This window comes from Aquarana catesbeiana, linkage group LG04, assembly GCF_042186555.1.
Source record: "Aquarana catesbeiana isolate 2022-GZ linkage group LG04, ASM4218655v1, whole genome shotgun sequence".
Classification (NCBI taxonomy): Eukaryota; Metazoa; Chordata; class Amphibia; order Anura; family Ranidae; genus Aquarana; species Aquarana catesbeiana.
Genome location: NC_133327.1, coordinates 32,203,444 through 32,228,117, shown reverse-complemented (window position 1 = coordinate 32,228,117; position 24,674 = coordinate 32,203,444). Strand labels below are relative to the sequence as shown.

Sequence of the window (24,674 nt, the reverse complement as noted above, 5' to 3'; positions counted from 1 at the left end):
AGGGGTGTACTCACTTTTGTGAGATACGGCATATGCAATTAGCGGACCTCCAGCTGTTGCAGAACTACAACTCCCATGAGGCATAGCAAGACTCTGACAGCCACAAGCATGACACCCAGAGGCATGATGGGACTTGTAGTTTTGCAGCAGCTGGAGGTCCGCTAATTGCATATTTGCTGTATATGGTTTTATATTGTTATAATATGTATTCCTACTAAGACATTGGACCTGCCTCTTCCGTGCGACACTTCAGACTTTATTAACATACATGGCGGAGGAGAGGTGATTGTACTGTATCCCTGCTGATGTACTCTGTGATTCCCAAGTGTATTTGGAACATCTTGTTGTCATGATTCTTGCTGGTGTGCCCTGTGGTTTCCATGTTTGGGATGTAAAACCCCTGATGCAGAGAGCTATTTAGACCACCTATAATCTGGGGTGTAATTAACCGTGAAAAGGCTGCTTGTTTTAGCGGTGGTGGAGCTCACACAATTTACAGATAAACCTCATTACAATGGATTAGAGTTAAATGTGGTGTTGGAACCCAGCCGATCACATAAATTTCACCTGTTTGAACTTTATTTGATTGTATATTGGTTATTAAATTACATCATCTGAGTGGTGGTGGAATTCACCAAAATATACATGTTTCATTTATACAGCGTATTTATTTGTATGGACTTGCAACATCGCAATGGTGGTGGAACCCACTAAGCTTTTGTTTTAGAATTTTATGTAATAATATAATTTGTTGAGACACTTGAAGTGGTAATATTTAAGTGGGTTTACATACACTATATTACTAAAAGTATTGGGATGCCTGCCTTTACACGCACATGAACTTTAATGGCATTCGGTCTTAGTCCGTAGGGTTCAATATTGAGTTGGCCCACCCTTTGCAGCTATAACAGTTTCAACTCTTCTGGGAAGGCCGTCCACAAGGTTTAGGAGTGTGTCTATGGGAATGTTTGACCATTCTTCCAGAAGCACATTTGTGAGTTCAGGCACTGATGTGGACGAGAGAGCCTGGCTTGCAGTCTCTGCTCTAATTCATCCCAAAGATGTTCTATCGGGTTGAGGTCAGGACTCTGTGCAGGCCCAGTCAAGTTCCTCCATCCCAAACTCACTCATCCATGTCTTTATGGACCTTGTTTGTGCACTGGTGTACAATCATGTTGGAACAGGACAGGGCCATCCCGAAACTGTTCCCATAAAGTTGGGAGCATGAAATTGTCCAAAATGGCTTGGGATGCTGACGTCTTAAGCGTTCCCTTCATTCATATTTGAATTTTTTGCATTAAGCAAAGACTTTGTTATTAGCTTTATATTTAAGAATATAGATATACATATGGTTTTATATTGTGGTCTGAAATAAATGCTCATTGAGAGGACATGGCTGGCTTTAGTAGCCCATCAAAGGTAGTTTTTGCTTGGGGTGGTTAGGCTTTCATTTAATTTTGACATTTTTTTGTAACTATATTTTTGTTTTTAAATACATTTTGTGTTCCTTCTAAGCGATTTTGACATTGTGATTTCTTTTTCACACAATACTGTGTGTTGCTCCTGCTCCTTTTCGGGCGACAAGCTTCGCATGATTTGTGAAGGCACGGTTTGCGACGAGATCCTGTCGCAGCAAAATCGCATCACATTTGGGGTACCATTTAAGGATAATGGCACCTAAACACATTCAGCGGGTTGTGCTGCGATTACCATGCAATTTGGGATTGCAGGCAGAATTGCGGCAATTCTGCCCACAATCCCAAATGGTGAGATATGAACGGGGCCTTTTAGGGGTCCGGTTTATGTTTTCCTACAGAGTTTACCTACATTTTTATAATTAGGTTCATTTGTAAGAATATATGAATCCTGAGTGAAAACATTTATAGTCTTCTTGGTGTTCATTGATGGATTCATCAACAGTTATAAGAAGGTATACATTTTTTGCAGACAAAGCAGCAGTGTCTTAAATCAGAGTGCCTTCATATGCATAATGATAAATTGGGAATTACTATAAGCTCAACAGAAAAGTACAACAAAGAATAATACTAACATAAGACATTATTAGAACAAGGTTTAAATTCCTTATTTATTCTAGGGGTATATTCATGAGCACAACAAACTAAACATAGACACATACAATTCAATGAGAGCGCCAAAAAAATGTCCAAGGTAATTTAATATTAAAAATTATACATAGCAGAAAAGATCCAACGCGTTTCGGGTCAAGACACATTGGCTCTATTCTGCTAAGAATCAGTTTTATCATTAAATTACCTTGGACATTTGCTTGGTACTCTCATTTTATTGTATGCACATGGACTCTCCACTCTGGGTCCTTTCCACTTTTCCTGAGTATGGTCCCCATCTTGTGGAGTGCTGCTGAACCAGAACCAGTGTGTAAGAGGGGCTTTACTATTGGCTAATAATGTGTGGCAAGAGCACCAGTCCCTGCCCTGCTCTTGTCTTTGCTAGAACACCCTTCTGATAAGACCGAACCCTTTGCCATCTCTCTTGAACAGTCTCTCCTTCTGGGGGGTCATTAGTACTTACAGAACTTTGCTCTCTGTAGTCACCTCCTCCATGGCTACCCCTTTTCCTGGGACCCTCCAGGGGAAAAGCCCCATTCAGGAAACTCTTCACCTGGCCTAAAAGGCCTTTTGCAACCAGCCCTAGCCCCCACCTCCATAAGGGTCAGGAAGTCTACAGCCATCTCTCCTATGGGCAGGTCTACTTCTCCCCAGCCTCCATGTACTGGTTACATTTGTACTGGTGTGGGGTGTGTGGCTCCCATGCTCCAACTGCACTAGGGCTCCTAGTGGGCACTGACTCACCCATGACATCACTGCAGGAGGGTTCTAACTAAAAGGGGCCTAACACCTGATAACACTGTCTGCTGTAACCAGACACTATACTGGCACAGAGCCATCTAGCGGCAGACTAGCTAGCTGCACCTGTCTACAAGTATGCCCAGTGACCCTTAGAAAATCTGAATCCAGCGCTCTGTTTGTCCTTGTGTTTCCATAGACACATGACATACGATAATAGCCAATGAGCCCATCTGGGACGGTGCATGAAGAGGAAAGGAAAGCACTGCTTGCAGGTTCTTAAGTAGGAAGGCTGTTGGATAAAATACCAAAAAAGAAAAACAAGGTAAAATGAAGGAAAAAAAAAAAAAAGGAAATAGAATGAGAAGGGAAGGGTAAAGTATAAGGGGAAGAGAAAATTCAAGAAGTAAAGAATTTGGGATGAAGGGGGAAAGGACGGGGAGGTAAGGGGACCCGTCTCTGTTTTCAGCTCTACCCGTACCAATGACGAAACTAATCGTACTTCTCCAGCAGGTTCTGATTTTACGTTTTGTGACCACCAAGAAGACAAGGATGAAATGCTGAAAATAAAAAAAAAAAAGTTTCCCTTTCTCTGCATATCCCAAGTTGTTCCACCAGCTCTCTGCCACATGAAAGACTCTTTGTTTTACATTCTTGGAATAACAGGCCTAGAGTTGTGTCTTTACCCAGAAATAATTTGGCTGAGTAAATGAATAGTTTTGTGCATACCATGAGACAGGAGATACCAGCACAGGATTATGCATCATTCAGGAAGGATTCTCCGGTGCCCCACCCTAGCACTAGTTTGTCCCGTACACAGAATACTACAAGGGGGTAGCAAAGCAGAGCTGCTATATTATTTAAAAAAAAAAAAAAAAGGAGCAGCAGAAAAACACATTCAAGCAGAAACGATATACATGTTTCAATTTGATAATCTTGATCACTAAAAAAGTATGAAAATTCTAAGTGGGGGGAAAGTGGATGATTTTTATGAACTTGATTTTGCCACAAAATCATTTGGAGATAACCCAAATTACAACAAAATTAGCCTCTGATATTGTCATGTGCATCACTAGGTGAAGCATTTTATTTGCACCATCACTGCTGTCTTTTGGATCCTGTGCTGAGCAGCTACCCTGCTTCATAGTAACCACGGGGGAAATCACCCACTCGGCCCAGGCGCCGTTGAGGGAATGTTTCTCAATGAATACAAGGCGTTCTCCGATTGGGCGAGGTGGTGATGTCACTGCCCCATATCCTCCAATCAGAGGAAGTTTTGCTTTCAATTAAAAAACTCAAAACATTCTGTGAAATGGTACCCATGCCCAACGAATGGCCCCTGGTGCTTACTATGCACAAGCATCTTTGTAGTAGCGGCAGCTATTACAGTGTTTTGCTTCTTCAACAAGGATCGGCCAGATAGGCATGTTTACATTGGTCCAAGTTGAAAAACCACTGCAAAAAAAATAAACACCTTTAACCTCTTCTCACCCAACCCAGCATCCATTTAAAAAGTTATGGACACAGAGGGTGGAACTGGGAAGGATCAGCAGTCATGTGATCACCATTACAGTGATCACATGATCGCAAGCCGGTCCCACCAGCTACTGATCAGTAAGTAGCCTGGACCAAGAGCGGTCTGCAGTTTTTGCATTCCCTACGCACTCTCAGCACACAAACAATGACCAACCGACGCCATATGTGCAGCTCGTGGGCATTAAAGCCCATCCTTTTGCCGTCGCACGTATGTGGTGGGCGGACGTAAAGGGGAAAATTCAGCTTTAATAGTTCTACATTTCTTGCAGCTATAGGAGTATATTTTTTCACCTTTTCTTGTGCAGATTTTACACGTCACCCACTTCATAGAATATGCCGTAGGTGAAAATATATGAAAAGAAAAATCGATCACCTCCTTTCAGTATTAATCAGATTCCTCCTGTCCAGGCTGCTTGCCTTATTCATGTCCTTTCTAGCATGTTGTCCATTTTCCAACCTCCTACATTGGTCTCTAGAGTGAGCAAAAAAAACAAAAAGTCTTCCATCCATTTATTATTTAATCTCAGTCTCACAGACTATATGGAAAAAAGAGGATATGATAGAAAGGAAGTAAAAAGTGAAAGACCCCAGGCACTGGTAAGTACTTACTTTTTTTTTTACAGTACAGTATTTGTAGGGCTGACTTAAAAAAAAAAATCAAAAATAAACCAAAGTTCCTCTTTAATAAAGTATTGATTAAAAAAAAAAAAAAAAAAAAAAAAAAAAGGAAAGGCTGCTTGCTTTTAATTGTTGACAGTGGCAGATTGTGTGACATGGGTCATATGTAAAAATTGGCAAATAGTGCAACAAGATGAGAGTCTAAAAGAGAAGGTGGAAAAATTACCCTCTACAAGATGAAGAATTTTTAAAGGACCTTCTAGTGAGGAGTGTATTAAAACGTAAAAGAAAAAAGGGGAGGGAGAATATATATCTCCATATACTGGGACTTTAAATGAAGCACACAAGGAAAGGGGGGTGGTGGGCTTCCATCCCTATCTTGATTATATATATATATTCTGAGTATAAAACATGATTGCCATAACAGGGGGACACTAATACATAATTCAGGAGTATGACTTGTAGTATACAGTAAAATTAATAAAAAAATATTGATGGGAATATGGGGGGTGGTATCCTCAAAATCTTGACGCGTTTCGTCGGTATACCGACTCATCAGGAGCAAATATAAAATATCTGTAAATAATAAAAATATTCAAAATCTAAAAATTATGAGGCCCATGATATGGAGAGTATTATATGTACAAAGGTATATATAGAGCAAAAAGATAGTCAGGTCCACAAACTTACATCTCATTGGAACACTAAACCTCAAATAGTCCTGGTGTGCAGGAGTCACCATATCAAGCCTCCCCGGGAGCTGAGGTATAAAAGTCCACCCATAAGCAATAAAAATAATGAGAATGGACCCGCGCCGTGGAGTGAATATAGTGAGTGAAAAAAACAAATGTAAATAAAGTATTTTTAGTGAATCCAAAATGTAAAATGTGTGTATGTCTGCATACACACACACACACACACACACACACACAAGATGTATGCAATGGGGCTGCTGCTGTAGTGTGAGGTAAGTACCCCCAAAAAAACTGAAAAAAGAAATACTCAGCGCTGCCTCTCTATATCATAATTTGCATCTACTTACATCAAATATATGTCATATAACAACATATACAGCAAAGTGCTAAAGTACCAATAAATTCATACAATATGATACAATAAGGTGCAAAGAATAAAGTGCAATCAATAAAGTTCATCGATTGTGGAGTACAGAAATGGTGACACATAGGTGTAATCTTGGTGACTTCCTGTGTTCCCCTCCTGGGTCCCCACTCACCAGATAGTGAAAATCAATGCGCCTTTGTGCTTAAAGATGGTATCTTCTGTCCAGCAAAATGAATAAGTTGGTTGTACCTCAGAGAATAGAACCTTCTCTCCTCCACCGCTTGTTGTGGGTCCTACATACTTTACTCAATCATAGGTGATTGCAATGGTAAAGTTCGGACAAGTGAAGAGAGAGAGGATATAGTGTAATACTGCAAGATTTATTTAAAAGGTTTAAAATCATTACACTTACATCAAAAATCTTTAAAATGTGCAAAATTGCCGCCTTGGCATCCAAACAGCCTTCAAAGATAGTCCTTAGCTTGAAGCTGTATATGTTGTTATATGACATATATTTGATGTAAATAGATGCAAATTATGATATAGAGAGGCAGCGCTGAGTATTTCTTTTTTATCACCCATAAGCAAGCCCACACCAAAAAGTCCCCAACGAGGGACCAAAAAGTAGTAAATTGAGTATTATGCCAATATTGGCAAGTAAATATGTAAGAAAACTGAAAGTGTTGTAAGTGATACATCCGGCAAAACATAAAAGAAGTAAAAGTAATGGGCTAGCATAGGCTCATCCTGATGGCAATTTGGCAGTATTTATCTATACAGGATTAGGGATGTAAAGCTCAGGTTAGTTGGATATTTATCTTGCATAAATGAATGAATAACCTGTATAACGCAATACGTGGAACATTGCATGATTTGTTCACGTGGACACTATTACAGTGCCTTGAAAAAGTATTCATACCCCTTGACATTTTCTACATTTTGTCAGGTTACAAACAAAAATGTAAGTGTATTTTATGTGATAGACCAACACTAAGTGGCACATAACTGTGAAGTAGAAGAAAAATGATAAATTATTTAAAAACATTTTTTACAAATAAATGTGAGAAGTGTGGCGTGCATTTGTATTCAGCTCCTCTGAGTCAATACTTTGTAGAACCCCCTTTCCCTGCAATTACAGCTGCAAGTCTTTTTGGGGATGTCTCTACCAGCTTTGCACATCTAGAGAATGATATTTTGCACATTCTTCTTTGCAAAATAGCTTAAGCTCTCTCAGATTGGATGGAGAGCGTCTTTGAACAGCAATTTTTTTCAAGTTTTGCCACAGATTCTCTTAGAATGGCCCAGTCAAGGTCCAGACTTAACACATGAATATTCCTTGATCTAAACCATTCCATTGTAGCTCTGGCTGTATGTTTAAGGTCATTGTTCTGCTGGAAGGTGATCCTCCACCCCAGTCTCAAGTCTTTTGCAGACTAACAGGTTTTCTTCTAAGATTGCCCCGTATTTGGTTGGCTCCATCCATTTTCCCATCAACTCTGACCAGCTTACCTGTCCCTGCTGAAGAAAAGCATCCCCACATAAGGCTGCCACCACCATGTTTCACGGTGGGGATGAGGTGTTCAGGGTGATGTGCAGTGTTAGTTTTCAGCCACACAACGTTTTGCTTTAAGGCAAAAAGTAACATTTTTGTCTCATCTGACCAGAGCACCTTCTTCCACATGTTTGCTGTGTCCCCCACATAGCTTCTCGCAAACTGCAAACAGGACTTCTTATGACTTTCTTTCAACAATGGCTTTCTTCTTGCCACTCTTCCATAAAGGCCAGATTTGTGGAGTGCAGTTGTCCTGTGGACAGATTCTCCCACCTGAGCTGTGGATCTCTGCACCGCCTCCCGCGTTAGCATGGGCCTCTTCGCCGCTCTCCCGACCAATGCTCTCCTTGCCCGGCCTGTCACTTTAGGTGGACGGCCATGTCTTGGTAGGTTTGCAGTTGCTGCATACTCTTTCCATTTTCGGATGATGGATTGAAGCGTGCTCCATGAGATGTTCAAAGATTGGGGTATTTTTTTTTATAATCTAACCAGATTTAAACTTCTCCACAACTTTATCCCTGACCTATCTGGTGTGTTCCTTGGCCTTCAGGATGCGGTTTGTTCACTAAACCTCTGAGGGCTTAACAGAACAGCTGTATTCATACGGAGATTAAATTACACACAGGTGGACTCTATTTACTAATTAGGTGACTTCTGAAGGCAATTGGTTCCACTAGATTTTAGTTAGGGGTATCAGAGCAAAAAGGGGGCTAAATACAAATGCGCGCCACACTTTTCAGATATTTGTAAAAAATTCTCAAAACCATTCATCATTTTCCTTCCACTTCACAATTATGTGCCACTTTGTGTTGGTCTATCACATAAAATCCCAATAAAATACATTTACGTTTTTGGTTCTAACATGACAAAATGTGGAAAATTTCAAAGGGTATTAATACTTTTTCAAGGCACTGTATATTGAAAAAATGGGAAGAAAGCTTAAAAAGAAGTGCAGGATATTTACAAAGTTACATTGTCCCAGCTTGGTCCAATGTAACCATGTACAGTCATGGCCAAAAATATTGGCACATGTACATTTGTCAGATAATGCACCACTTCGCCTAGAAAATTGTTGCAATTACAAATGTTTAGGCATTCCCATGTTTATTTATTTTGTTTGTATTGGCATGACACAAAAGAGTGGAGAAACAAAAAGCCAAATCTGACACATTCCACGCAAAACTCCAAAAAAATGGACTTGACAAAATTATTGGCACCTTTTCCAACCGGTATCAATTAACAGGTGGTGACAGTATAGAAATCACACTGGCAACCAGTTGAAAAAAAAAAAAATTTACTCAACCTTTCGGTTGTGTGTCTCTGTGTGCCACACGGAGCATAGAGAAGAAAAAGAGCAGCAAAGAATTGTCTTAGGATTTGAGGGAAAAAAAAAAAAAAAATGTAGAAAAGCATGGACAATCACAAGGTTACAAGTCCATCTCCAGAGATCTTAATGTTCCTGTGTCCACTGTGTGCAACATTGTCAATAAGGTTACAGCCCATGGCACTGTAGCTAGTCTCCTTGGCCGTGGACGAAAGAAAATTGGTCAAAGTTTGTCAAAACTTACCTGAGGAAACCAAAATTGTTGTTTTGAGAGAATGTGCTGTGGCTAGATGAAACAAAATTGCAGCTCTTTGGTAAAGCCCATCATTCTACTGTTTTCAGAAAAGAGGACTTTAAAGAATATAGTCCCTACAGTCAAACATGGTGGAGTTTCACTGATGGTTTGGGGTTGCTTTGCTGGTTCAGGCATTGGATGTCTTGACCGTGTGCATGGCATTATGAAATCTGAGGGCTACCAAAAGAATTCTGGGGTTCAGTGTAGGGCCCAGTGTCAGAAAGTTGGGTCTCCATCAGAGGTCATGGACCCTACAGCAGGACAATGACCCAAAGCACATCAAAACACACCCATGTGAGTACTGCTTGGACCTTGAAGAAGGGGACATACCCCAAAAGCTTGTCCTGAAAAATTGTATGTTAGTGCAAATAAAAAAGGATCATGGACAGTACTCAATTTTCTCTGTCACAATTGCACTAATACGGCTACAATCACATCAAGTAAAAAGCACCCAGAAGTGGGTTGGCCACTTCCCGTTCGTGCTATAGCCGAAAGACGGCTACAGTGCGGGCTCACAATGCCAGAAGGGCAACCATGGATGTCCTTCCATGATGCCAATATTTTTGGCTATGACTGTATATACCATACCTGTGGGACACCTCTAGGTGGGCTGAATCCGACCCACTAGGTGATTTCACATGGCCTTTTACCTCTCCTGCAGTTAAAGCACCCCCCTTGTCTCAGCAGCAGAGAGGACAAAACTGCTTCACCAGATCCTTCACTTCTCTGTGTAGCTGCAGAAACCCTGGTCTTTGCCCCCCCCATCTCAGCAGTCGGTAGCAGAGAGGACGACAAAACTCCTCCTACGAATCCTGCACCCCTCTGTGCAGCCACAACACCCCCTTGTCTCCGCCTCCTCTTGTCCAAGCATTCAACAGACTCTGGTAGCTGACTCCAGCCCTCCTCCTGACCCTGCACTCTTCCCAGCTACACCCCTAGCAGCAACACAAAGTAAGGGAATGGGGGTGTGTGTGCCCTGTGACGTAAGGAAGGGCGAGGGACTCCTGACATGCGATATAAGGGGAGGTGGGTTGCTCTGGACATTGAGTCATGCACATACAATTTGCCCTTTGAGGGCAACCATAATGCCAATGCGGCCTGTGATGAAATTGAGTTTGACACCCCTGCTCTTGAAGCTGGAGATCGCTCTAATAGGCACCACCAGCTTCTGGGAAGTTGCTCACTGGGCACGCGTGCCATTCAGAGAACATTTTGCATGTTCTTGAAGTATGCAAAGCGATCTCAAGTTGGAGAGAGGGAAAGAACTTCAAGATCTGAATTTATTAAACTTTTTTTTGTAGTGTATGGGCCAGTTCACACCACAATTTCTGCATTCCAGATGCGTTTTTGAAGTGTTTATGATTCTTTTTCCTCTATCCCATTTAGGACATATGCGTTCTGGTGAGTTTTGCCATGTTCCAGATCAGCTCCATACATCTTGCTTTTCTGGGGTCACCCATTGACACTCTGGTCTCCTAGAACCTGTCAAGTGCCTCCATAGCAAGTTACTTGCTATAGAGGTACTAGTGTGGGGTAAGATCCCAGTCCATGCTATGTGTGTCTATAAACACACACAGCACGGCTTGTTGCCGCCTCCTGCTTACAATGATCAGCTTTTATGTAAAACTTCTATCCCAAATGGGAAAAAACTGTTTGCTGTAATTGCTTAGAAGTGTTAGCTGGAGTTCAGCGTCAATTTGTCAGTACTAGACATGTACTAGCAACTTTAGATACATTAACACTCCGCCGCTCCCCCCCCCCCCCCCAGACTGACAATGCTGCTGTCCAAAAGGTGCCCCCCTGTGCCCTTTCATCCAGAGTGGGGTCACTAATACAGTGTTTCTCAACCGTGTCCTCAAGTACCCCCAACAGGCCATGTTTGCAGGTTTTCCTTCATCTTGCACAGGTGCTTTAAATCAGAGTCAACAACTTGATATTTTGAACAGCTATTTTATCCAAGAGAAATTCCCAAAACATGGCCGGTTGGGGGTACTTGGACAGGATTGAGAACCACCGCTCTAATACACTGGCTGTATTACTGGCCAGATCACCAGGTGAAAATAAAAAAGGGAAAAAAGCCATAAGAAAAGAAAACAAATGCAGCCACTGCATCTAATGAGTGGCAAGCTGCAATAATTTACATTTTTGGTTTTGGGTTAACCACTTGCTCACCGTATACTGTAAATATATGGTGGCAAGGCGGCTCCCCTGGGCAGGATCACATACCTGTACGTGATCCTGCACTTCTGGGTCTGAGGCACACACGCGTGCTGCTGGCGACCCGCTGTGATTAGACACAACAGGAGTCAATCAGCGGGTCCGACAGACATATCTGCCTGGACCCGCTGATCGTTCAGGACACAGACAGAATGGCAGTCTGCTTATGTAAACAAGGCAGATCACCGTTCTGTGAGATCCTGTGTTCCTACAAAGTAGGAACACGGATCTCTGCCTTCCCATTGTACAAGCACCCCCCAGGCACACATTTAACCCTTTGATCATCCTTTATATTAACCCCTTCCCTGCCAGTGTCATTAGTTCAGTGACAGTGCATATTTTTAGTATGATCACTGTATTAGTTTCACTGGTCCCCAAAAAGTGTAATTTTGTGTCTGATGTTTCCGCTGCAATGTCACGGTCCCACTAGAAGTCGCTGTTCAACCGCAATAACTAGTAAAAAATTAATAAAAATTCCATAAATCTATCCCATAGTTTGTAAATGCTATAAAACGTTTGCGCAAACCAATATACTCTCATTGGGATATTTTTTTTTTTTTTTTAAATCAAAAATATGCAGCAGAACACATTGGCCTAAATTGATAAGACATTTGATTTTTTTTATTAGATATGTTTTAGAGCAGAAAGCAAGAATTAATTTTTTTTTTTGTGCTATAAACAAAAAAAAAAAAATTAAGGACAGGAGGTGATCAAACACCACCAACAGAAAGCTCAATCTGTGGGACAAAAAAAGGACATACATTTTATTTGGGTACAGTGTCGCACGACCGCGCAATTGTCAGTTAAAGTAATGCAGTGTCGTAGTGCAAAAAAAATTAGCCTGGTCATGAAGGGGGTAAAACCTTCCGGAGGTGCCAAAAACCATTACACCAGACTCCAATTTCTTGGAGTTTATTTCTCTCTGTTTTTTTTTTTTATTTTTATTTGTTTTAACATTTCATTACTTATAAATCTTGGCAGGACATATCACAGATATTTTTTTTTTTTTACATTTTAGGAAAAAAAAATTACATATACAAAAAATGTACAACATCATTTGGCAGATTTCAGTGCAATTCATTATACCAGAGCAGACTGAGGAACTGGTGGAGCAGGCCATCTTGGAACCGTTAGTGATGCATCAAGTGTATCAGACAAGTAATGCCACCATATTCTAAAGAATCAATAGACTGCGCTTTCATTATTCTCCAATTCATAAAACATTGGTTTCTTTTATTTGTAGAACATAGAAACACTAAGAGGCCTAGTACCTAGATGTAGATAAAGTACCAACTTCCCTCCACCACACCACTATAAGATGGCTCCACACTTACTCTGGATGTGGTATAGTTTCATGAACATAAATAATCCAGACTGTGAAATAAAGCATTGAACATCCCAGAGACCCTCAGCAAAGCAGGCAAAAAAAATATATAAAATGGCAGATAAGTTCTTGGAGACTGGAACACAGAATAAATTTCCAGTTACAACAGGCACACTAAACTTTATCACATACTTATACCCCAGAGTAGAAACTTAAGACATCAAAATGCATTGGTGCAACCCAACATGGGTCACTGAGCAGTCTTGTGCGTATATATGCGGCTTAACGGAGTGAACGCCAATAAGATTTTAGTGTTAGTGTTTGTTCAGTTTCTGAAAGAACTTGGGAGACCCGTCTACCCAATCAGCTTAGCAGGGGTGGCAAGGAAAGGTCCTCTACTCATCACCTCCAATCACTCTGTTCATAAAGCATGATTCCAGTCAAAATTTGTTAGCTTACTCAATCCAACCATCTTTTTTTTTTTTTTTTTTTTTTTTTTTTTTAATAGCCTCGTTCACCATAGACCAGGTATTTTTCATCAAAAGGGAAATCTGTCTTATAGCCAATTTAAAGTGGGAATCTGCATAATGGAAGCTGAGGCTTTCCAGGGAACTCACAAGACCAGGAAGAACAGGCTGTTTGACCTACAGGAACCCTGTAGGTCAAAAATATGAACACCACCAAGGTTGACTTGTTTTTGAAAGCACATCTGCGATGACTGTCATATACATTCATCCCTTTACTACTGTAATGCTACAGCTTTCCTGAGGAGAGAACAAAAATCGAATCTGCTATGCATAACATGGGGCACCATATCTGGATCTCGCACAATCAATGGAGACCAGGCAAAAGCTGCTCAGCCTTTCTAGGAAAAACTTCATCCAGCCTTTGCATCTCAAAAGAAGCAATAAGCAGCTCTTTGTACACAACCTCAGAACACCGTATTGGAGAGGTCTACGAGTATTGAGAACCCAGTATTGAAGAACCCAGAGTATTGAGAAATATTGAAAATCCAGTTTTGAAGAACCCAGAGAGTATTGAGAACCCTGTATTGGAGAGGTCCTTGTACATAGGCAGCACTCTGCACACAACCTCAGAACCTGGTATTAGAGGGGGGTATAAAGGCAGCCCACTGAGCCCCCTTAGAACCCTGTATTGGAGGAGTCCACCCAAGCAGTTTCTTGTAACACAGCATCAAAACCTGGTATTGGAGGGATGTACAAAAGCAGCTCATTGTGCACCACCACAGAACTCGTTATTGCAAGGGTCCACACAAGCAGTTTCTCATAACAGTCCCAGAACCCAGTATTGGAGGTATGTACACAATCTCAGAACCCAGTATTGGAGGGGTCTACCATTTTATACATAACTTCAGAACCTGGTATTAAGGGGTCCTCACAGGTAGCTTAAGAACCTAGTATTGAAGGGCATAACACAGGTAGCTACTTGTAAACAGCCTCAGATATTTTAGCGGTCTAACACAGGCAGTTCCCTGCATATAGCCTCAGACCAGTGTAAGGGACTGGCGCACCATTAAAGATGTCTACCATTTTATTCTTTGGCCTTACACAAGAAGATCCTACCATACAATCAAGGCAACACCTAAAAACAACAAATGTCTCTTGTAGTTCATAGATTCCTCTTGGACTTGACTGCCTATATGGGAAGACAGCTGTGCTGAGAGTCTACGGGTCTGATATTGCACTCGCGATCTGCTGATTGGGGTGCAATGCTCTGCAGGCTCCTAACAAAAAAAAAAAAAAAAAATAGATGCACATTTTTTTTTTTACCTGCAAAAAATATGCATTTATTAGTATTTTTTCTCTTTAAAGTGAACTTATCCTTTAAGTCTACAGGTGAAGGGACATTTTTGGTCCGCTGTGTTACCAATCAACTTAGCCAGAAAACGGCTGGTCATCAGAAATTGCCCCTTTTGGACCCTATTAGCTCAGCAGAGGGATTTTTCTACTGATAAAAGTACAAAACTCTTTAAAATGATTTTATAAACTAGTTCTTATACATAAAATAATAATCATTTTTATAACATTACTACGTAGCATAGATTTCTCAATAAATTATTCTCATCATTGCACCTGTACAATAGTAAAATCAGAACACACGCACACACATCCGTAGTATACGAAGGCACAAAAATTCTAAATATATACAATTGGCATCAACCAACATGACAAAAACCAGGAATCCAGCAATAGGCACAATAATAAAGATTTGCTTATATCTGTGCAGCTACTGTAAGTAGTTTAATACTTCTACAGTATTATAGTAAACCCACAACTGACATTTTAATTAGGGGCAATCTGTAGGGTAAAAGTTCAGCTGCCTATTTAAATGCCTTCATGGGTAAAATCTTTGGAGGCGAAGAGAAGAAGCTCTTCAGCCTTGTGATGTCACAGAATGGGCACAGCTAACAAATCCGAAAGGAAGGACATCTCACAGTTGTCTCCGAGAGATACAATAGGAAGGTGGGTTACTCAACTCGCCAGCACCAAACGAAAAAAAGAATACCAGCTTTGGGTGAAAAGATTCTTATCATGGTCATAAATGAGGCAATTATAGATAGCAATGTCCCCAATTTCATCTACCACTTACTACAACTTTCCCAACTTGCTGGCATGTCCCTGCAAATGCTGCTGACCCTTCCATGCAATAAACTGAAGGATGACATGTAGACCACATGTGCTGCTGTAACAGTGAAGCAAATATATGGGCTGTTCCTGCTCTTGGAAAAAGACATGCAATGATGAGAACATGCTTCTTAGCAATCTCTTGGCTTCCGGGATGCACCAGAACAATTCTAATTGGTCAAAGCAGTCACGTGTTGGCGCTAACCAATCAGAATCGAACTGATCTGTCTTGGAGGCTCTACAGAAAGAAGAAGAGCGATGATTTCAAATCCCCGGACTGATACACTTGCTGTGTGGGCACCACCAGCTCATCAGTAATTATAACAGATGGTACTTGAAATAAATGCGGTGTTGGATAAAAGTTAGAGTAGAGTATGGCCCTAGATATTACAGGTGAATAATCAGTCTACAATGACACATATAGAAAAATGTTTGCAAGGGGCAGTCCACCCAAAAATATTACAGATGCGTCCGAATCACCTGCTGGCTTCTTTGATCTCTGTAGACCTAAGATCTCATGATTGGACTCCTTTAGGAGGTCCACATTTTCAGCAACTACTAAAACTGGAGAAATGAGTTAAGGTGGACTGACTTTAGAAAAGACAGAACAAAACAAGTGATACCCTACATGTGATGCTTAAGGCTGCCAATTCTATATTATGGAGTTTGCTGCTTCATTTAAATGCCTCTTTAGAAGGAGGTCAACATGGAGATACTTCAAGTGTCCATGAGGAAAATAATATTTGGTCTGTTTCAATAAGACAAAGCAATGATGATGATGCAGTAACTTATAGTACCGGGTTATAATTGTCCATTTAGAACAGGGGTTTCCAAACCTAAACAAGGGCCAGTTTACTGTGCCTTCAGACTTTGGGGGGGGGGGGGGGGGGGGGGAAGGCAGACTCTGACCAATGGGAGCAGAAAATGCCCTGGCCTCAGTGAGCATGAACATTGCCTCATCATTGGTTTGAATGGAAGGAACGGTGTCCCATTATTGTTATCAATGGGAAGAATAGTGCCCCATCAATCCTGTCAGTTGGTGGAATCGTGCCCCAACGACCAGATAAAGGCAAGTCGATGGACACATCCAAACTCTCATGCCGTAGTTTGAAGACCACTGGTTTAGAACAATGACGTTATTGGTCAAGTTGGGTTACTAAACTCGTCTCATAATACAAAGTCTCTGAGAAACCCCTTGTCTACCAGACCTACCCAACTACTCCAATCTATTCACACAGCAGTATCAAAGTGACAAGAATACTCCAGTTTTTGTTTAACAAAAAAACCCCCTTTCCATTCTGATATGCAGGCAGTTACAATTTTCTAGACCTGGAAAATATGATGTACTTATTTTAAGAAAACTACAAAAAATTGAATTTTCTTTCTTGTCAGAACCTGAATCAGAGGAGATGGTCTGGGAATTGGCAGGGGAATTTGTGGCCTTCTTTGGCCATTGTCAGATGCCCGAGAGCTCACCACCAAGAGAAGAGAAGAGATCACCACAAAGGGAAATTACTCCAAAGAAAACATGTGTCTGAACCAGCTAGTGGCTGAAAAGCCAAAAACCCACCAAAAACTGAACATCATAACTACCTAAAAAGGAATAAAGAGACCAGCAACATGATGTGGTTAACAGAATAGGAACTCCAGGAAAAGTCAATGAGAGAACAGGTCATTAGAGCAAACCTTGGACAATAAAGAGGTCCACAAGAGAAGACCAACCCAGTTTACACGTGAAGGCCCAAGCCTTATGCTGTCCATATGCCAGAATATAATCATCAAACGGAAATTCTGAAAATTTGTTTGAGAAGACATACTATCTTTCCATCATTGAGTCAACTGATTTTGTTCGAAACCCTTAAAACTTCACCTAGACCTGCTACGAAAATTAAATGCCAGCTAACAGGTTTCTTTTGGTGTTTATAACATGCACATTACAATATGTACATTTTCTTTCTGAATGAAAAACACATTCATGGTTAGAATTTGGTTTGAGGAAAAATTTTAATCCTGCACCTTCGCATTTGCTTGTCACCATGGTTTATGAACATCTGTTTGACCCACTAACCATTGGAAAAAACAAACGTACGTGACGAAAACAAGAGCTTTAAAATTTCTACTAGTGTACGGCCAGCTTAACACTCCTAACCCTTAGTATATGGGAAGGAACATTCCATTAAAAAATGAGGCGGCCTGGTAACAGTTCCCATTTAGATAGGATGTTCCAGGAACACTATCCCCCTGCTACTGTAAGCGACTTACTTTTAGAAATCTACAGAGAGCTTAAAGCTAAAAAAAAAAAAAAAAAAGGCAGTCTGATGCACTGGATAAAGCATCCCAGAATGCCATATCTAGCAATACTAAACTGCATAACATCAGCTTAGAAACCACACATCTAAAAAGGGATGCTTTATCATTAAGACCTATGGGATTCATGATGTGATTACAGCAACATCAGAACATCCTGTTTTGAGATCTACCACACCAATTCACTTTCTCTTCTCTTTCAATAGTTTGGCAAAGACTACAGAACACAAGCAGGTAAGAACCTGCTAAAATGTTTGCAGAGAATATGCATCAAATAGAAGGGGGCCTTATTAAACTTCGACAAAACTAAAACTAGAGAACGAATGGACTAGTAGTAGTAGAACAGCCTAGTAGTAGAATAGCAGTCTCTAGACCATTGATAACACCAGTCACTCCCAGTGCACTAGTGGTGGTCACTTAGATCATCCTGAGTATAGCTCAAGAAAACAGTATTCAATGGGATCACATAATTGACATCGGTCAAGTCTAATCAGTTCCACGAGGATGGTTCAAAATCAATTTACCTGTAGTATCTGGCAGGGATAAATTGCTATTGAACTTTTAACACCATGTAAGCCTTCATAGGTACAATATGCACCAATGGACAAACAAGTGGACGTCCACTGAAGATATGATGCAGTTTTCTCTTTGGTTTCCTTGTAGCACAACAGAGCTTGAACCATAAAGCCACAGACAGGCAAGAGGACTTTCCATAGTCCTGGTCAAACAGGGCTACAACCTACTTTACATCTAAGTCCCAGGTGCTCAGGCTGGAAGGTCTCCAATAACCTTCATAGAAAAAAGCCAGCACCACAGTATGTCAGCAAATACGGTCATCCTTTATTAAAAAATAGTAGCGTACAGCTGGATAGCACTCCAACTCGTTTTGGCCATTAGGCCTTAAAAGGATAAGTTCACTTTTTAAAAAACAAAAAAATAGGTGCACTTTTTTGTGCAGGTAAAATTTTTTTGGGAGCCTGCAAAGCATTGCACCAGTGATCAGCATATCGCTGTTGCCATGCAGGTCTCTTGCAGATCATTCTGTATATCTGCGTGCCCATACATCCCGTACGGGCAGGCAGATCCACTGACAGGAAGACTCAATGAACACAGTGCTCCACAACGCAGTGGTAGTTCATTGAGAACTGCAAGCTGACAGCCGCAAAGGATATGGGGGCTCGTAATTCATTCACACACACACACAGCTGTGTGAATGAATGACATGGTCGCATGGGCAAAAAAGTGACAGCTAGTACGGGTAACTTCTCTTCGTACTGCTGTCACAGGGAGAGGGGGCAGCAGCTGCAGCATGATACATGTTCCACTCTAAAAACGGGTGAAACATGCAACATGTTCCCAAAGGTGAACTTATTTTAAGGATTAAGGTCTAACGGCCGAAACACATTGGCTTTTTGTCTATCTGTATTCCACTATTATTAATTAAGGATGACCGTATAAGGCTGACATACTGTGGGGCCAGCTTTTTCCTGTGGACTGTGTAGCTTCCATAGACCTGCAAAATTGGACTGTACAGGCCTGCAAGACAAGGATAAAGAGACTGGGCCAAGAGAACCGGCCAACAGACTACCGGTCATCATAAAAACATAACTGCTGGTCCTGCAGAGAAGACGACTTGCTGTTTCTGGTTCCTACAGACATAGGGATCTTCACCCAATCCGAACACAATAATCAGCTCATGTCAGAGCATCGTAAAGAAGAATTTCAGGCAAATGACAACAGTAACAGTAGCATCAAATGTACAAAAAAACAAAGCAAAAACCTGGTCTTTCAATTTGGAAGCAGTCCTGTTCTCCCCACTTTAAACTGATAACAGGGATGGAGGGGAGTGGCCCAACTACCTTGCATACCAGCAGCCTTCAGGGGCAATTATGAAAAGGAAATATATGATACCCTGGTGTCCCAGTTGGGTAAAATAGTAGTCATATCTGCAGACAAGTTCCTGCTAGACCCGCCCAGAGCTGGAGGCATAGAACACAGGAGAAAACAGGGGAAACAGAACTGTCATTTGATTTGCTACGCTTTATGATTGTCAGTGTTGGTGTAAAAATGTTGAAAAACTTATTTTATTTAGTGTTTATGTAAAATTAACAGTACTATGTCTGCCTGTTTATGATCAGGTTACCTAGAGTTCTGCTTTAAACTAAACCCATCATTGACAGAGGTAGAGGGGATGCCAATACTGATCACCTACGAAGAATGCCACTTGCCTAGCTGATATCTGACCCGTCGCATTAATATTCTGCCCAAAACAAGTATGCATAGCATAAAATGCAAATTCCTTACCTGCACACGGAGCACGACACCTTGAAAAGTCCCTTCTTTTGCATCTGTGTTTTTGTGAAGCCGGAAACAATATCAGCTTTCACAGCTATCCTCTGAGAACTACAGATCATCTTCTTCTATGGCAGGGATATGCAATTAGCAGACCTCCAGCTGTTGCAAAACTACAAGTCCCATCATGCCTCTGCCTCTGGGTGTCATGCTTGTGGCTGTCAGAGTCTTGCTCTGCCTCATGGGACTTGTAGTTCTGTAACAGCTGGAGGTCCGCTAATTGCATATCCCTGCTCTATGGAATGGAGGCAAGAAGAGGGGGATACATTTTGTAGTCATACCGGGACTCTTGTTTTAAGGTGACAACATCGCTTATTTGCAGACAATACAGTGAGCGAGCATCATCACCCTAGGACGAGACGTGTCAGGATCAACAGGGGATAATAAAGGAAGGCCGCAATAAATTACATTTTTGTTCTTTCTTTTAGATACACTTAATTAACAAAATGAATAACGAAAAAAAAAATAAAATAAAAAATAAATCACAGAACTTCTAAGGAATAACGAATGTGTCATTCAAGTTGATACAAAAACGTTTTTGAGTGTTGTCCCGGAGAATAAGATTCCAGAAACCAGCGTTTCCTCAGATTAGGCAACCCGTCAGATTTAGTAATGGAAGTGACGTCACGGCCATCTTGGTACACCCCGCACTCGGGGTAAGGATAAAGTGAGAAGGTGGCAAGTGAACATATTTGTACACCCACCGGAGTCTTGTATTTCACAGTTATTTTTAAGTAGACTAAGCTTATATAGAGAAATACAATATTTAGAAATCCGTCCGACTGTTTTGATGTTGAATTGTAAAAGCAGCGGCAAGCCTGCTGATCTCACAGGTTTGCTAATCGGACAGAAAACCGCTGCTTTTACAGTTCAGTACCAAAACAGTCAGACGGATTGCTAAATACTGTATTGCACTATATAAGCTCAGTTTACTGTTAAAAAGAAGTGTGAAATGCAAGACTCCGCTGTACATATATGTCAGCTTGCCGCCTTCTCACTGTATCCTTACTGTGGATGAGTGCGGAGTGTACCAAGATGGCCGTGACAGATCGTCACTTTCGTTACAAATTCTGACGGGTCGCCTAATATGACGAAACACAGGGAACCAAAACTAATGGCAGAAGCCCAACCGGCTCAAGGTAGACAGATAACACTGTTCTGATTTCAGAGATGAGCTCTCCAAGGCTCTGTGTCTGCTGGAAGAGCCGAGATGCTATATTGCGATCAGGTAACTGCGAGAGAAGGTCAGCGCCGATCTGGATTGAGACCATTGAAACTGACCGAAGCCCAGTGAGGTAAAAGCAGAACACATTTAGGAGAGTGACACCACAGAGATGATGGAACTAACAGGGTGACATATGAACCTGCATCCTCTATCTGCTATAACTCAAAGGTCCTGAAGGCAACATTTTGGAAAAGACCAACAGTGGGATCTTCAGAGCACGGTCCAGCCGGCAGCTGTGTCTTCTCCAATGTCTTAACTTCACACGTATCAAAGAGACGTCTCATGGACCACGTATGAGTGTCCACCATCGGGGCGAGAAATGCCCATAAAGTTCTCCTCCATTTCATCTCTTTCCGGCCCCTTCACACTTCCGTTCAGAAAACCGTTGCTGGGTTTGTCAGCCACTGAGGGCTTCGACAGGTTCTGTTCATCCTTGAGGGGGAAAATAAAACAAAACAAAAACCCTTTAGTCAAGAGAATTACTGTAAAAACCACTTTAGCCAAAATACTTTTTTAAACGCAGAACGGTAGGCAAACTACTAAAAAAAAAAAAAAAAAAAAAAAAAAAAAAAAAAAAAACGTGTCCACTACCCCTACCTATAACTGGCAATTGCAGCAAGTAGCATTGGAAGGCAACATATGATATAAACAAGGCCAAGGATAAATCCAAAGAAAGCTTACTCACTGTCCAGCCCGCTGACAACTGAATCAACTTATCTAACAGTATGCGTTAAAACAGGGGTTTAGTCTGCACGCATTTGCAAATACATGCGTAAGCCACAGAGCCTAGCCACGGCACCCTGATATCTGTGGTCCTATCACAAGCTTATGAGTATAATCAGAGTGCATGTGCTTCCACAATGGAAGCACATGCATTCTGATGGATAGGCCTTGGCCTTGTTTAATTATCATATGTTGCCTTCCAATGCTACTTGCTGGCCAGTTATAGGTGGGGGTAGTGGAAACCTTTTTTTGTATTAATATTACTGGTATATTGGTCAGGCAACGCACTGACACCTTTGCAGCCATTGTGCGATTTGCTGGGTGTTCAGCGTGCCCCCGTACCTTTAAGAAGGGGTGGGCTTCCTTCAGTCCACCTATCCATCAGAATGCATGTGCCTCCATTGTGGAGTCACTCATAAGCTAATGATAGGACCACAGATATCAGGGTGCCGTGGTGAGGCTCTGTGGCTTCTGCATATATTTGCAAATGCGTGCGGACTAAACCCCTGTTTTAAACACATACTGTTAGATAAGTTGATTCGGTTGTCAGCGGGTTGGCCGGTGAGTAGGCTAGTTAAAAATTCTCCCTCGGATGCCGCGCTCATAGCAACCCAAAAAGAGAAAAATTTTCACCATATTGTGAAACCAAGCTAGGTATTTATTAAAATTAAACAGTAATGCACTTACAGCTACGTCAAGTACAAAGGCACAGATAAAAAAGCCGGCCTGTCTTTGGGTTGCTATGAGCATGGCATCCAAGGGAGGATTTGGGATCTTTGAGCCTTGTGGAAGGATATGACCATCTGCTTTGCCACTGTGTTGGAATTTTTAATTTGCCATTTGCTTGCCATCCCTGGAGATAAAGGCCCTGGCTGGGTATTCGCCACAAGCGATTCAGCTTGTGCAAGCTGGTAAAGCGTGCACTTTATGTGGTGGTGGATTTACACTTTGTGCATCAGTGTGATTTACTATCATCACGAGGAGGACTTTCTATCAGGATTACATACATCCTTTGTCTGCAAGGGTGATGCGTTGCCTTTTTAGGCTATACGCTAAGGATATATTCTTCCAAGCCTCTTCATTCATTTCTTGGGACTATTAATATCATAATATTTCCTTGATTCACTTATTGTATTGTTTTGAACATAATATTTAAAATATTATAAACGTTACAGTCTATATATTGTCATATTCTTTAGTTTGTTGGTGCAAGAGCGCAGCTCCATTTACTATTGCATTATAAAATGCCAGTGACTGTGTTGGAGAATATATGTTTAGAAATTCTCACTGCTTCCATAGCACTGCTATCCTTCTGAGCTGTGATCTTTTTCATAGCTTGGAAGACCTACTAAACTACTGATGACCTCATTCCAAAGACGACATGACATCATTGTGGGAGTAACCAAAATATCTGCAACTCTGTACCTAAAAACTGTACAGAGGGGCAAAAAAAGTTCATCCTGTGTATACAATGCTTTGGGCCAAGGTTCACTTATGTAAAACTATTTTTTACAGAAGACAAGCCGGACGATGACAATACAATATACCTTTAACAGTCTGGTCTCTGCGTGCTCCCCTACCTCTGGTATGTGGGGCACCCCAAACCGCAGCCTCTCCTTGTATCTCTTCGGCAGGAAGAAGAGCAGCTTCGGAAGGACGAGGTAGACTGTGCGAGGGTTCACATCCTTCCCCTTCATGGGGCCTGAAAACACAAAATTCAATGTTCAGCAACGAAACCTTCAGGTCCACCAACTGCTGCTAACCATGCAGCATGAACAAAGCAAGACTATCTTGATGGCTCATGCAGATACTGCTGGCCAGTCATTCTTTCTTCCCTGCACAGATTCCCACAGGAAAGCCTTATTTTGAGTCCATTCAAGGTTCTCATTTTTAACTGAAGCCCTGATGAAGGGGGGAGTTCCTTTGACCCCCCCAAAAGCGTTGGCTGTCTTTTAGCACAATACCAATAATTGAATGTGGCCTGGGGGTCCTTCCATGTATGCACATTTTTTTTCTGGTAACCTGCTGGGATACCCACTGGAGGGTAGCCTTGTCTGTTCTGAAGCCATAATCCAATAAACTTGTAAAAGAGCGCTCAGAACTCACTCACCCATAAAAAAATAACACTGTCCTTATTAAGAATCTGTGTCACGATTACAATATATGGGTCACAACAGCATCAATCAGTCAAGCAGATGTAAAAAGTATCCAGATTAAAAGAAATAGGCAATGATCACAATAGTGCAATTCAAGCTGTTCTCCTTACTTGTAGGGGTCTGTGCTGGCAGTGATAGAACTGCTTGCCAGGAGATGTGACAGGTGGATCGGCAATCTTCACCCTTACACTACTGTCAAAAAACAATCCCGAGGCCGGAGCCATGTGCACTGAAAGTCACTAGGCAGAAATGCAAGGGGGCTTGGAACTCAAACGATTTACTGTTGACAAGACAACGCATTTAGAGACTTGATAAAGTGTGCATGTCGTGGCAACAGTAGATGGGCTTGGAACTCCAACAAACAATCTACTGTTGCCACAACGTGTTTCACGCATTTACACTTTATCAAGTCTATACTTATCTGTCATGAGCAGCCTCACCTGAGCCAGTGGGCTCTTCAAATGTTTTGACCCTCTGAATACTTTGTATAAATCCATATCAAAGTCCCAGCAT

At 41.5% G+C, this 24,674-nt stretch overlaps 1 protein-coding gene across 2 annotated transcripts in view; it reads right to left on the bottom strand.

The window, feature by feature from the left end:
* Positions 1–20,883: 20,883 nt before the first annotated feature.
* Positions 20,884–24,674, bottom strand: part of SLC5A6 (solute carrier family 5 member 6) — a 58,105-nt gene continuing 54,314 nt past the window's right edge. The window contains exons 14-15 of one of the 2 annotated variants that reach the window (XM_073624964.1): positions 23,553–23,707; positions 20,884–21,714 (exon numbers count right to left, since the gene is read on the bottom strand). In XM_073624964.1, the coding sequence (XP_073481065.1) occupies positions 21,550–21,714; positions 23,553–23,707 (320 nt within the window). In that variant the 3' untranslated portion in view covers positions 20,884–21,549. The remainder of the gene's footprint in view (positions 21,715–23,552; positions 23,708–24,674) is intronic. The other variant, XM_073624965.1, reaches the window with a different exon arrangement.